Source organism: Capricornis sumatraensis, chromosome 17 (genome assembly GCF_032405125.1).
Source record: "Capricornis sumatraensis isolate serow.1 chromosome 17, serow.2, whole genome shotgun sequence".
NCBI lineage: Eukaryota > Metazoa > Chordata > Mammalia > Artiodactyla > Bovidae > Capricornis > Capricornis sumatraensis.
This window is the reverse complement of record NC_091085.1, coordinates 68,560,695-68,572,881: the sequence shown is the minus strand read 5'-3', so window position 1 is coordinate 68,572,881 and position 12,187 is coordinate 68,560,695. Positions and strand designations below refer to the sequence as shown.

Genomic DNA, 12,187 nt, shown 5'->3' with positions numbered 1-12,187 from the left:
CACTGTGCTGAAGAAGCTGGGCTCCAAGTGCAGGATGGACTGAGTCCAAAGCCCTGGGCTCTTTGCTAATATGTTTGCAAATATAAATAGACAATCTTATAAATACTCCCAAGAGCAGACATTGTTTCTGTTAATATTAATAGCTTGGTTTTGAGTATAAAACCCTCATGAATGACTCCATTGTCCTCGCTCTTCGTCCTTCTGCCCACAGTGCTGGAATTGGCCGGACAGGGACGTTCATTGTGATTGATATTCTTATTGACATCATCAGAGAGAAAGGTAGGTCATTTGGAGGGCAAGAAGCTATGATTCCTGTTTTTAGTTTATGCAAGGAAAGGGCTAGTGAAAATAGCCTGCAGAAGAGAATTGAATGTTAAAGTATTTTCACAAAAATCTAGGCCAGAGACTTCAACTTTCAACATGTTTGCCCAAGAACAGAAGTGATGCTGTTTGAGCTTTTGGCATAAAACACAGCCTAGGAGAGTGGTGGTCTCTGTCCATCTGCTCGCTCTTTGCTGATGGTACAGGGCGGTGTTGTAACCTGCGGGGCTCCTCACCGCTGACCCTTAACCCTATAATCTTCTAGGATCGTTGTTGTTGGTCAGAAGGCCAATGCCGTAGCCCTTGGAACAGGTTCAGTTAAAACACGAACGTGTAAATTTGCTTTATCTCTGCTCAAAGTTGTGCTTTAAACCGCTTCACCTTGTCTCTGCAGTTTCTCCTGATGCTCCGTGGTGCTTTGCTTTGTAGGTGTCGACTGTGACATTGACGTTCCCAAAACCATTCAGATGGTGCGGTCACAGAGGTCAGGGATGGTCCAGACAGAAGCACAGTACCGATTCATCTATATGGCTGTCCAGCATTATATTGAAACACTACAGCGCAGGATTGAAGAAGAGCAGGTACCAAGCCTACACGGCTGATATATAGATTTTTGGTGTTTTTTTCTGGGCAGCTTGGCTTGGATATGCTCTCCTTCTGAGAGAGAATACAGGCTTTGCTAGATAACTGTCTTTATCTGAAAAGGAGAAACAAGTTCCCAACCAGGAAGGACCTCTCTGGAAACGAATTATTCCCTACCGCACAACTCTGATTTTTCACTATGGAGTAGCTCAGGGAGGGGCAACAAGCCTGACAGATGGGTTTGGGATTTCCCCGGGTTCACCTGGTAGGCTTAGAACTCCAAGCCTCAAAGTTTCCAGCCTGTTCCAGTTTTGATCCAGGCCTTATTCATCCTGATTCCATCTCTTAAATGAATGCCTTACTCTTCATAGCACATGAGGGTTGGAACCACCAGTGTGGTCAAGATGGAAACAGAAACATTTCCATTTTTAATAAGCCATACATAATGAACAATGTGGCACTGGAGCCTTTCCATTGGAAGCTCTTTATAACACACAAAGCTGAGTTCATGAGGACTGAGGAGACTGCTCTTTTGGGAGCTGTCCTTAGCTCACTGCCCACCCCCAACCCCAGCCCCATCACCGTGCTGCTCACTGGATAGATGTGATGTCTAAACAGTGGTATTTGCCTTCTTTACCCTGTTTATCACCTTCTGGAAAATTCAGCTTCTCAAAAAGGGGACCTACAACCTTACTGAAAGGCTTCTAGCCTAGCAGCGCAGCGGCCATGTTATCAAAGCGTGGTTAGCCCGAGTTAGTTAGTTCAGCAGGTTCTCAGTCCATGCACAAATACTCACTAGGTTGTTTCCTTGTACAAAAACGTCTTCAGAAACAGTGTGGATATAGAAAGGCATGGTCAAATGATTAACAAGCTCTGCTCTGGTTTTTAACTTTACCGCTTTAGGTTGTTGTCTTAATGTAAGTGCTATGAACTTAGAATAGAACTTAGAAGTGTTAATCTCTCAGTCATGTCTGACTCTTTGCAACACCATGGACTGTAGCTCACCAGGCTCCTCTGCCCATGGAATTCTCAGGGAAGAATACTGGAGCGGGTAGCCATCTCTTCTCCAGGGGATCTTCCCGACCTAAGGATCGAACCCAGGTCTTATGCATTGCAAGCAGATTCTTTACTGTCTGAGCCACCAGGAAGCCTTTAGATGGTTACTGTAGGCTATTTCATATTCACCTTCCCAAATCACACTCCTGATTTGGGCCAGGAGTACTTACTTAAAGCATGAAGTTGCCTCAAAAGAAGGACTTCTAAGAAGTAGAATGTAGTACCACTGGTACAGATGGGAAATTACTTGGGAATATTTTGAAGACCATAAGGTCATCTTGTTCAGAAAAGCGCTCTATTTCATTCAGAAGCTTTGGTTTTTCTTCTGGTTTTGGAGAATTTAGGGACTTTCCCTCCCAGCTTATCTGGCACTTCACGTCTTCCTATTACTTACTGTATATGGTCCCTCTGACCCTAAATCTGAAGTTGTAATTTGGATTTAGGAACTAGTTAAAACCAAAATACCTTTATTGCTGCCCTTTTGTTGGGGATGAGAGGTAGGGGAGGTAGAATCACTTAAATATTACAGAATGTAGACTATAGAAATTGAATGTCCCCAGTAATCCCATCCCAAGAGTACCGAATGAGTGTGTGTATTCGTCCACTCAGCCAATACTTGTCGGTGCCATTATGTGTCAGCACATTAGCTATTTGGTATATGAACCTTTGGATTTAAAAGAAAAATATGTAGGCTTAGATTGTATTTGTTTTTTAAAATTAGATTTTGTGGGGACTTCCCTGGTGATCCCAGTTGTTAAGACTCCATGCTCCCAACACAAGGGTTACAGCCTTGATTCCCTGGTCAGGGAACTAAGATCCCACATGCCAGAGTGGGGCAAAAAAGAAATTAAAATCCACTAATAAAAAGAAATAAAGTAGATTTTGTGGTATGTTGTTTCTTTCAATATACTGTTTGATTCAATGTAGGAACTTGCTACTTGATTTGGGACTAGAGTAAGAAGTACTTTAATTTAGTAGGTTTCAGTGGCAGACTTAAAAATATTACACCCATCTGATTTTTAGATTAAGCAAACGAACAAAACTCATTCAGCATAATTAATTATGCTGAAATCCAGGTATTTCCAAAATTATTAATATGAAGCATTAAGGACCTTTGGGAGTAAAAGACTGTGCTACAGAGGAATAAATGGAAAAAAAGAAAATGACAGTCAGAGGTGGAGAGCAGGGTAAGGGAAGAAGACACACCAAGGCAGCGTTGGAAGGAGGAAATGCAAAACAGAGGTGGGAATCTAGGGGAAATGCAAATGAGCAAGACTGAGAAAAATTTCCAGTCTTTATAAACCGATCTCACACTCTGCTATTTACTTGGAAGTTGATTTCTTTTGTTAACTTCCATTTACAGTATTAAAAAGACACTTTTAAAAAATATGCAGAAACAGCGTAATGGAATTCCCTTAGAATGTTCTGCTGCTGGTAAGTCGCTTCAGTCGTGTCCGACTCTGTGCGACCCCATAGACGGCAGCCTACCAGGCTTCCCCGTCCCTGGGATTCTCCAGGCAAGAACACTGGAGTGGGTTGCCATTTCCTTCTCCAATGCATGAAAGTGAAAAGTGAAAGTGAAGTCACTCAGTCGTGTCCGACTTCACGACCCCATGGACTGCAGCCTACCAGGCTCCTCCATCCATGGGATCTTCCAGGCAAGAGTACTGGAGTGGGTTGCCATTGCCTTCTCCATAGAATGTTCAGTAAGGTGGTATCATACTATTGTACTGTTTCATTATTTTGCAGTTTGTATTTTTGTACCTAACATTGTGTATGAAATCTGTTTTGGTGTGCACGTATACATACGTACATTTCCTCTTATTTTGTGATATGAATACATCACATTCATTTGTTCTCTTGGTGAATGTTGTTGGAAATAGCACGTCACTGGACATCCTTATCAGCTCTTCTAGGCTTGTGTGCATGAGCCTCTGAAGAAGAAAATGTTTAAAGTTGTAGTACATACGTGCCTTTTCATCATTACCCGATACTAACTAGTGTTAGCACTATCCGTTCTGATGAATTGTGCATCAAAGTGATGGCATAGTTTACCCTCCCACCAGCAGTGAACGAAAGTCACTGCTGTATGTCAATATTTGATATGGATACCCTTTGTAATATTTGCTGTGTCTTGAATAATCCTGAAATGAAAGCAGCATTGTATAATGATGAGAACTTTATGGATTAGATTTTTGGAATTGGTGAATTTAGGAGGAAAGAGTGATAAATCATCTAACCAGGAGTCCTACCGAATGCAGTTCATTCTGTATCTGAGATGAGATTGCATTCTACTGATTTTCTTTGCCTTTTTCCCTCCAGAGTTTATCATTAGGCTGAAAATAAAGTATTAAATGTGCTAGGGTTTTTTCTGGTGTAAGGGTGGGATGGGGACGATGTGATAAAATGTATGATCCTGATAAGATGCTGACATCTTTTGTACCCGTGGGCCATTTCTACTTGGAGTGCATTTATTTCTGGAACTCTTTTCCCACCCGTTTACTTGAAAATCATTAAATGTGTTGCAAGTGAACTATGAAATGATTAGATGCTAATGTGGCAAAGAAAGTGTGAATTCTCTCTTAGCCCAGAAGCAGGTACATTTCATTTAATACGGTAAGTTGTTAATGCATGATTCTCTCTGCTTTTGAGTTGTATGGTTCAAAAGTCCCTTTCACCCATAGGATGAATTTACATGGAGGAGGTGAATTCCCTGGCATTTGGCCAGCATACCAGTATTCAGGGTTCAACTTATCTATATGTCCAGCTCTGTCTTTCTCTCTCCTTTTTCCTTTCCTGTGAAATGCCTTTTTAACTTCTTCATTCCTTCAAAAAAGTCATAGGACTTCATATATGCAACCTTTGCTTTTCAGAAAAGCAAGAGGAAAGGACACGAATACACAAATATTAAGTATTCCCTGATGGACCAGGCAAGTGGAGATCAGAGTCCCCTGCCACCTTGTACCCCAACACCATCCTGTGCAGAGTAAGTAGAAATGAAGGAAATTCTTTTTACCTGAACATAGTCCTTTAGAAAAGCTTAAAAAATGACACATGTTTGCAGCACATGCTTTTCCTTGGTGCACATTATTGTTGCCTGCCTAGTTTGTGAGTGTGGCTAGCTAAGCTAAATTGTAATTCACCTAAACTGAAGGCAGCTTGCTACACTGGGTAGGAACCTAGGGGATTATAAATATATCAAGTGCTGTTTCTCCAAGAAGAATTTTATTTTTATTTCAGTGGGGTGGGGGATTGTTGCAGAGGTAGGTAACACCCCTTTTGATGAGTCAGGATTCTTTGCTACATAAAATAATGGTCTAATGGTCCCTGGTGGCTCAGGTGGTAAAGAATCTGCTACAGTGCAGGAGACCCAGGTTTGATCCCTGGGTCGAGAAGATCCTGTGGTGAAGGGAATGGGAGCTGACTCCAGTATTCTTGCCCAGAATCCCATGGACAGAGGAGCCTGGCAGGCTATAGTCCGTCGGGTCACAAAGAGCTGGACTTGACTGAGCGACTAAGCACACAGTGGTCCACACAGCCATGGTCTAATTTTCCATAGTCAGCAGAAATCCACCATGGTTATTTACACCAGGGGTTAGCGAACTGTAGCACCCAGGCCAAATCTGGGCCACAGCTTGTTTTTGTACAGCTCATGGATGGCTTTTAAAGGGTTATTTAAAAAAACCACACACAAAGAATAATACATGACAGAGACCGCATATGGCCCACAGAGACTACATAATTTTCAGTCTGGTTCTGTACAGAAAAACTTTGCCAACTCCTTTTTAAAACTAAAACATGTGATAGGAAAATATTTGTTAAATCAATGATGTAATAGTAATTATAAGTTATGATTTTTCTGTATATCCTGAAGTCACTCTCTGGTATAACATTTACTTTTTATTTTCCTCTGCGAGTCTTATGTCTGTTTGCTTCTGATGTGGATTTTTAAACCCCTGCTGGCTTTAATACTCTGTGTAAACGTTTTGGATAACATATATGAGGTTCGTATTTACATTTGCTTTCTATTTAGCATTGAGATGAAATGATGCAGCAAAAGTACGCTTTTTGCCAAGCTCCCTCTTCCTTCTGGCTGCTTTTTTCTTTCCCAGTAGGCCGATGGGGAAAGTTGATACTTTGAATTGTGATCTGCAGTGGAACCAGCACGTCAGGGCCCCAATTTCTTGCCAGGAAGCTTTCCCCACGTGTTGGCTCAACAGAATTAGCTCTGATGACTCCCCTGTTACCAGTGGCCTCCTTGTGAGCGACAGGTTCTCTGCCTTTCCCATCATCCCCCTCATAGGGTTCAGACCCAGGAGACCCCAGCCCCTGCTGCTTGTTTCAGCTTGTTCCTCTCCGGCCAGCCTGCTGCTGCTGATTTCCTCGTCCTCCTGGACTGTTCTGGTCACCAGGGGCCCTAAACCACCAATCAGCTTCACGTTCACTTTCACGTGACTGGATAGGGACTGAATGGATCTAGAGTCACTGCCTGACCATTCCTGCATTTTGCCTTCATAGAGCTCTGGCCATCAGATCCCTCTCCTCGCAGTGAATACCGTTTTTTTTCTCTGTGCACACTCCCCAGCTTCCTTCACGGTCTAACCCAGGACCTTGTTATACAGGCCTCCCTTACTCCAACCTCCTGGGAAACAACTCTCCGTGTGCCAAACCCTTGAGAACACAGGGACTCAAGGCTCTTCACAGTGATTTTGATATGTGTTTCTGTCTCAAATCCCCTCCTAGAATGTCAGCTCCTGGGGACAGCAGCTATATCTGTGCCATACTCAGTCCCAGAGAATGAAGTAGATGGGTTATTACCATCACATAAGGTTAAGCAGTATGTCTGTGTTTTTGTTAGTGTCTTCTTTCTCTTCCTTTCAGAATGAGAGAAGACAATGCTAGAGTCTATGAAAACGTGGGCCTGATGCAGCAGCAGAAAAGCTTCAGATGAGAAGACCCACCAAGACGTCAAGCACAGAAACAGGTATTTCAGTGCAAGTGGTCTCGGGTTCATTGTTCATATCAATTCAGTTCAGTCGCTCAGGTCGTGTCCAACTCTTTGTGACCCCATGGACTACAGCATGCCAGGCTTCTCTGTCCATCACCAATTCCCGGAGCTTACTCAAACTCATGTCCATCAAGTCAGTGATGCCATCCAACCATCTCATCCTCTCACCGTCCCCTTCTCCTTCTGCCTTCAATCTTTCCCAGCATCAGGGTCTGGTGAATTTGTGGCATTTTGGAGCTGGCATATAATCCGTGACTGTTATAATAAAACAAACCTCCTTCTTTTTAGAAATCAGCCTTCTTTTTCTTTTGCCTGTATTTCTTTTTCCAAGCTGGATTCATTTAAATATTGAAATCAAATGCAAAATTAATTCTGTTAAGGGCAGGGTTAACACTTACTGAGAAATGGTTAAAACTGGTGATGAAGAGCATATATCATCATTCCTGCAATTTTTAGTAAAGTAGATTAACCCAGGCTGTGCTGGGAGAGGATCTCTAGGGATTTAGGAAGTATGGGGACATGGTCCTGGATGATTGGAGTCAGGATGCCTGAGTTTTCACCTTAGTGGGCCTCTGATTGCCTGCCTGTGTGACACAGGGCACTGAACCTCCTGGGCCTCTCTGACTGGCTCGACTCCACACCTTCCAGCTCTGATGCTAGGAATTATCTCCCTTGTACATCTCCTCCCTGTCAATCATCTTTTTAGAGAGTGACCCAAGTGCGTGTATGGATGTAACCCAAGAGAATTTAGAAGCTCACAGTTTTTAGTATTTCATGTTGAAGTTCTCATTTCTAATGAGTAGTATATTTAAAAGCTTTAACTCTGCTTTAAAATGGTTTACTGCCTTGCCAGACTTTTCAGTGTATGCTCCTTAAAAATTCTAATTTCTTTCTTTGCTAGATGTGAACTTTCACCCTCTCCCTGAAAAGATCAAGAACAGATGCAAGAAAGGTTACATGAAGAATGAACTTGAATTTGGAAAACTTGCACTGTGGTTGGCTACCTTTTGATAAGCAAAATTTGAAACCATTTAAAGACCACTGTATTTTAACTTGATGATACCTGATTTCTAGTTACTCATGTCCTCAGATAAGAAATCATCTCTATGATGTAGACAGTGTTATATTTTATGGAATTTTATTTTAAATTGAGGAAGCAGTTAAATTGTGTTGTATATTTTACAGATGATGGTGACTCAAATTCTAGTTATTGGCATTTTTTTTTATAACCTCAACAGATTGAGTTTCCTCTCCCCTCTTTGTGGGGGATGCTAGGGCACTTGTAAGAGGAAAAATGATTTGGAAAAATTAAGTAACAACATCCTATAGAAGAGTGAACAGTTTTATTTATCATTACTTATCCAGTAGTGGATAATTCATTTTGATGGCCTCTTATTTTGGCTCAAGAATAATTAAGCCAGTGCCCCAGACTGTCTACCTTTGCATTGACATTAAAAAATCACGGAGGGGAAAGATCATGGGAACTTAGGATAAAAGGCATGCTTTCTTCTTAGCAGTTGACCAGTTACCATTCAGCCTGTTGACTGAAAACGTTGTGGTGGGAAAACATTTGCCATCTTTCCTTTTCATTTGAGTAATTGTCTTGTGTTTGGGGAAAAAAATTGCATCTTCAGATAACCAGTTTTTGGTTATCATTTGTTGCTGACAAACCACCTCAAAACTGAGTGGCTTAAAACAAGAGCTTGCTTTTCCTCACCTTCTTCAAACTGGGCTGGGCTCAGCTGGGTGATTCCTCTCCTTGTCTTGCTGGTGTCACTCATGTGGTGGGCAGGATGGCTTGGCTTCTCTGTCTGCGTGTGGTCCTCAGGTCTCTTATTCGCCAGCAGGGTAGCTGGACCACATTCATGGGAGCTCTGAGGCACCAAGGGTATAAAGTAGTAGTGGCCACACGCACTGAAGACTTCAACCCAGAACTGTCACCGCATCATTTCTACTGCCCCGTGTTGGTTAAAGCCAGTTCCAGGCCCAGGCCCAGGGCCAGGCCCAGGCCCCGTTTGGGAAGAGGGGCCTGCGTGAGGGCATGAACTGGAGGTAAGTTTCCTTGGAGGCCCCCAGCGTAACAGTCAGGACCAGTGCCATGGAAAAACAGCTAAAAAAAAAAAAAAGTAGCAAAAGTAGGAGCCGCTAGTGACCTTGGAAAGCTGAAGCTGGTTGTGATAACTGGTGTAAGTTGGGAGTCGGGCAGAAACAGGGCCTTCAGCAAGCTTCTTGAACCACTTCTGCTGGCTCTTAGCATATTTTCTGAACCATCACTTTGGGCACTTGACCTCTTAAGGATGGATGTGTTTGTGAGGGCAGAGCATTTGAAAGCAGAACCAGCTCACTGCCCTAGCCCCTACAGAGAGGAGTATGGAGTACACTCCCATATGTGAGAGTGCACCTCTCACATATCCCACACCCATGCTTGCCGTTGGCTGAGTGAGGAGGAGCAGTTCTCCTGAGGCCACTAATCTGACTGAATTAGCAGTAGCTCATTTTTGTTTTAACTGAGCAGTAAGATTTGCTAACGTCCTACCTGAAGTGCCTTCTCCAAAGACATCCCTCTTTGCCCTGTGTGTTGAATCATCATTCAATGAGTGTATTTCAATTAAAGCGTCATTGGTGGACATGGTAAAGATAATAAAATGCCGGGCAACTTTGCTGTTAAGTCATGGGCTCCTTCATCGAATTCTCCTTGCTTTGTCTCCTGAAAAGGAAGGACTAGATCCAGCCCTGGTAGTAGTTCCTTCCCGAGGGCTTTACCTCCTTTAAAATCCTGAGGAGATTTGTTTGAGGAGAGCCTGGCTGCCATTTTCAGAAGACAAAAATGTACATTGGAAAAAAAGAATACGTTGATTTCCCCGCTACCCCACCTCCCATCCCGCCTAGCCGTTGAACTTCAGCATTGAAGCACTGCCTTCAGTGCTTCAGAACACAGGTCTGATCTGAAGGTAATTACCTTGTAAGAGGAATGTAAATGACTACTGTCTTCTTGTCAAACCTGTAAGGAAAGAGATTCCAGTTAAGTATTTGCAACAAGGATCTTGCGTCCTGTTATTTTTTATTACATTGTCACATTGAACGGTTCTCATTTTTGCGGTAAATTTTTGACTGTGGACTTTGGGGGCAAGGTCTTTCACCAGCAAACAAGGGTTTGATTGTACAATATATCTGCTGCAGTAACGTCTCTGCCTGTAGCTTAAGATTAGTTGGTTTTGCACTTGGAAACCACCTGATCTTGGCCAGCTTTGTAAAGGGACATTGATTTCATTTAGATTTCCCTCCATAAAGTCAGCAAACTATCATGTGCTATAAACTGATGCCAAGACAAAGTTGTAATAGTCTCTAGGGTGCTGAGGTTTGCCATGTGTTTGGTAAAGGTGATTGTAGGTTCTTGGGTAACGTTACATGGGATGGATTCAGGTGGAGGGACTGTGAAGATGGGTGGGGGTAGGGGGCGGGGGCTCAAGGTGCAGGTAGAAAAAAATACAGTGGAAATGGAAGTTCCAAAGAGGTGGTTTCTGAGGAAGTCAGAGGGCCTGGGGCCAGAGCAGTCAGTAATAGTTGAATCAGGTTACTGGGAAGTAGGTGTGATAGCTACACGTCTACAGTCTGCTTCCAGGTTGCTGGTAGACATTAAATTTGCACAATATCCCGTAGCTGGCTAAGTATTTTAAAATTATAAGCATAAGATTTTATATTTGGGGTGAAGAAATTACCTGGCACGTGGTATTGGGGTTTTTTAAAAAGAAGCCAAATTTCAGAGTCTTAATAACTTTTTTAAAAAGGAAAAAAAAGCAAAAAGACACCTTGTATTCAGTGTGTGGCCCTCCTGAAAATTCTGGTCATCTCTCCCTTTGAAATCAGTGACTCAGTGACTTTTTAAATGTGGCTAAACAGGGATGAGAACGTACATGTATGATTTTCTTGGTGTTTGTGCGTCCTTTACAAAGTCCAGTTGCTTTGGAACACCCAAGAAAGTCATCAAGATTATTTTTAGGTGTTATTAAGGGGTTGTTAAGGGTTTACTGGGGTTTTTAAGAACTAATATAATGTCCTGGGTTCTTTCTAGTGCAGAGGAATGTGGAAAAAGGTATGCAGTTGTGAAGTGCTTTGTTGTAGCTTATTAATCCGCAAGGGAGACTTAGGTTGTAGACATAAGTACAAACCCAGTGCAGTTTTTGTTTTCTGTATGTTGTTGGGGGAATAAAGTTTTATATGGCAAGCACATGGCCTCCCTGATTTCAATATGCCTTTATTAGGATCTGTATTAGCCCTTGATTTCTTTAAAATCTTTTTTCCTCTTCCTCTTGAAAAGTAAGTTCCAAAATATAGTTTATTGTATCTTCCATCCCTAAAAAGTTTATTCCTTTTTCATTACGGGCAGTTCACACAAGGCAAAAATATTAAACAGTTGGTTTTAGTGTGTTGTATAACTTTACTGTATATCAAACTAATTTTTACAAGTTTTCATCCTAAACCTCAAATCATGTAATTAATAATTTGCCTGTTTATTTATGACCTAATTGTGATTCTTTTATTAATAAAAGCTAATGGAAAAGGATCCTTTATTAAGTTGATGACTAGACCTACAGTTAATTTTCCTGCAGTATATGAAGTATTGTACCAGAGTATTAAAAGATATGTAATATTTTATTGATAAATCTATCCTTTAAAAGGAAGACGTTTTAGGATGTCATCATTTTGATGTGAATCATGTAAATGTTGATAATATGCACTGTTTATTATACATTTAGTGTTTCAAGAGATTCAGTTAATTGCCTTTTTGCCCACGTATATTACATAGTCTATTTGCAATTGTTTTTAAAAAATAACATTAAGAGAATAGTTTATGTAGAGGAACGTTAGTGGCTGTTAATTGTCTCCCCACCTATATTTATGGGTGTTAGTTTTAACTGCTTTGCTAGTTGCAAAGCTGCATTATCAGAGTAAAAGTGTATTTGTAAACTGTATGGGAACTAAAAATTAGGAATAAAACCATTTTCTTATATTACAGTATTTGTCATTTACTTCATCAAAAATGTCCAGAAACAACATTGCAAAGCAGCTATACTCCAAAAAAAAAAAAAAAAGTTCCAGGAAAAACTGGGTTTATATGTCCCTGAACCTCTATACTGGCCAGATGCTGACATTTAGCAACTCTTAACCTAGAAGGGAACTTGGAATACAGAATGAATGAATCAGTTCCTCAAGCACTTA

General features: G+C 41.6%; 1 protein-coding gene across 1 annotated transcript in view; it reads left to right on the top strand.

Annotated features, from left to right (window-relative positions):
- PTPN11 (protein tyrosine phosphatase non-receptor type 11) overlaps positions 1–11,952 on the top strand; it is a 67,501-nt gene extending 55,549 nt beyond the window's left edge. The window contains exons 12-16 of the mRNA XM_068990120.1: positions 212–279; positions 751–902; positions 4,833–4,945; positions 6,841–6,943; positions 7,869–11,952. Coding sequence (XP_068846221.1) covers positions 212–279; positions 751–902; positions 4,833–4,945; positions 6,841–6,910 — 403 coding nt within the window. The 3' untranslated portion in view covers positions 6,911–6,943; positions 7,869–11,952. The remainder of the gene's footprint in view (positions 1–211; positions 280–750; positions 903–4,832; positions 4,946–6,840; positions 6,944–7,868) is intronic.
- The last annotated feature ends 235 nt before the right edge of the window (positions 11,953–12,187 follow it).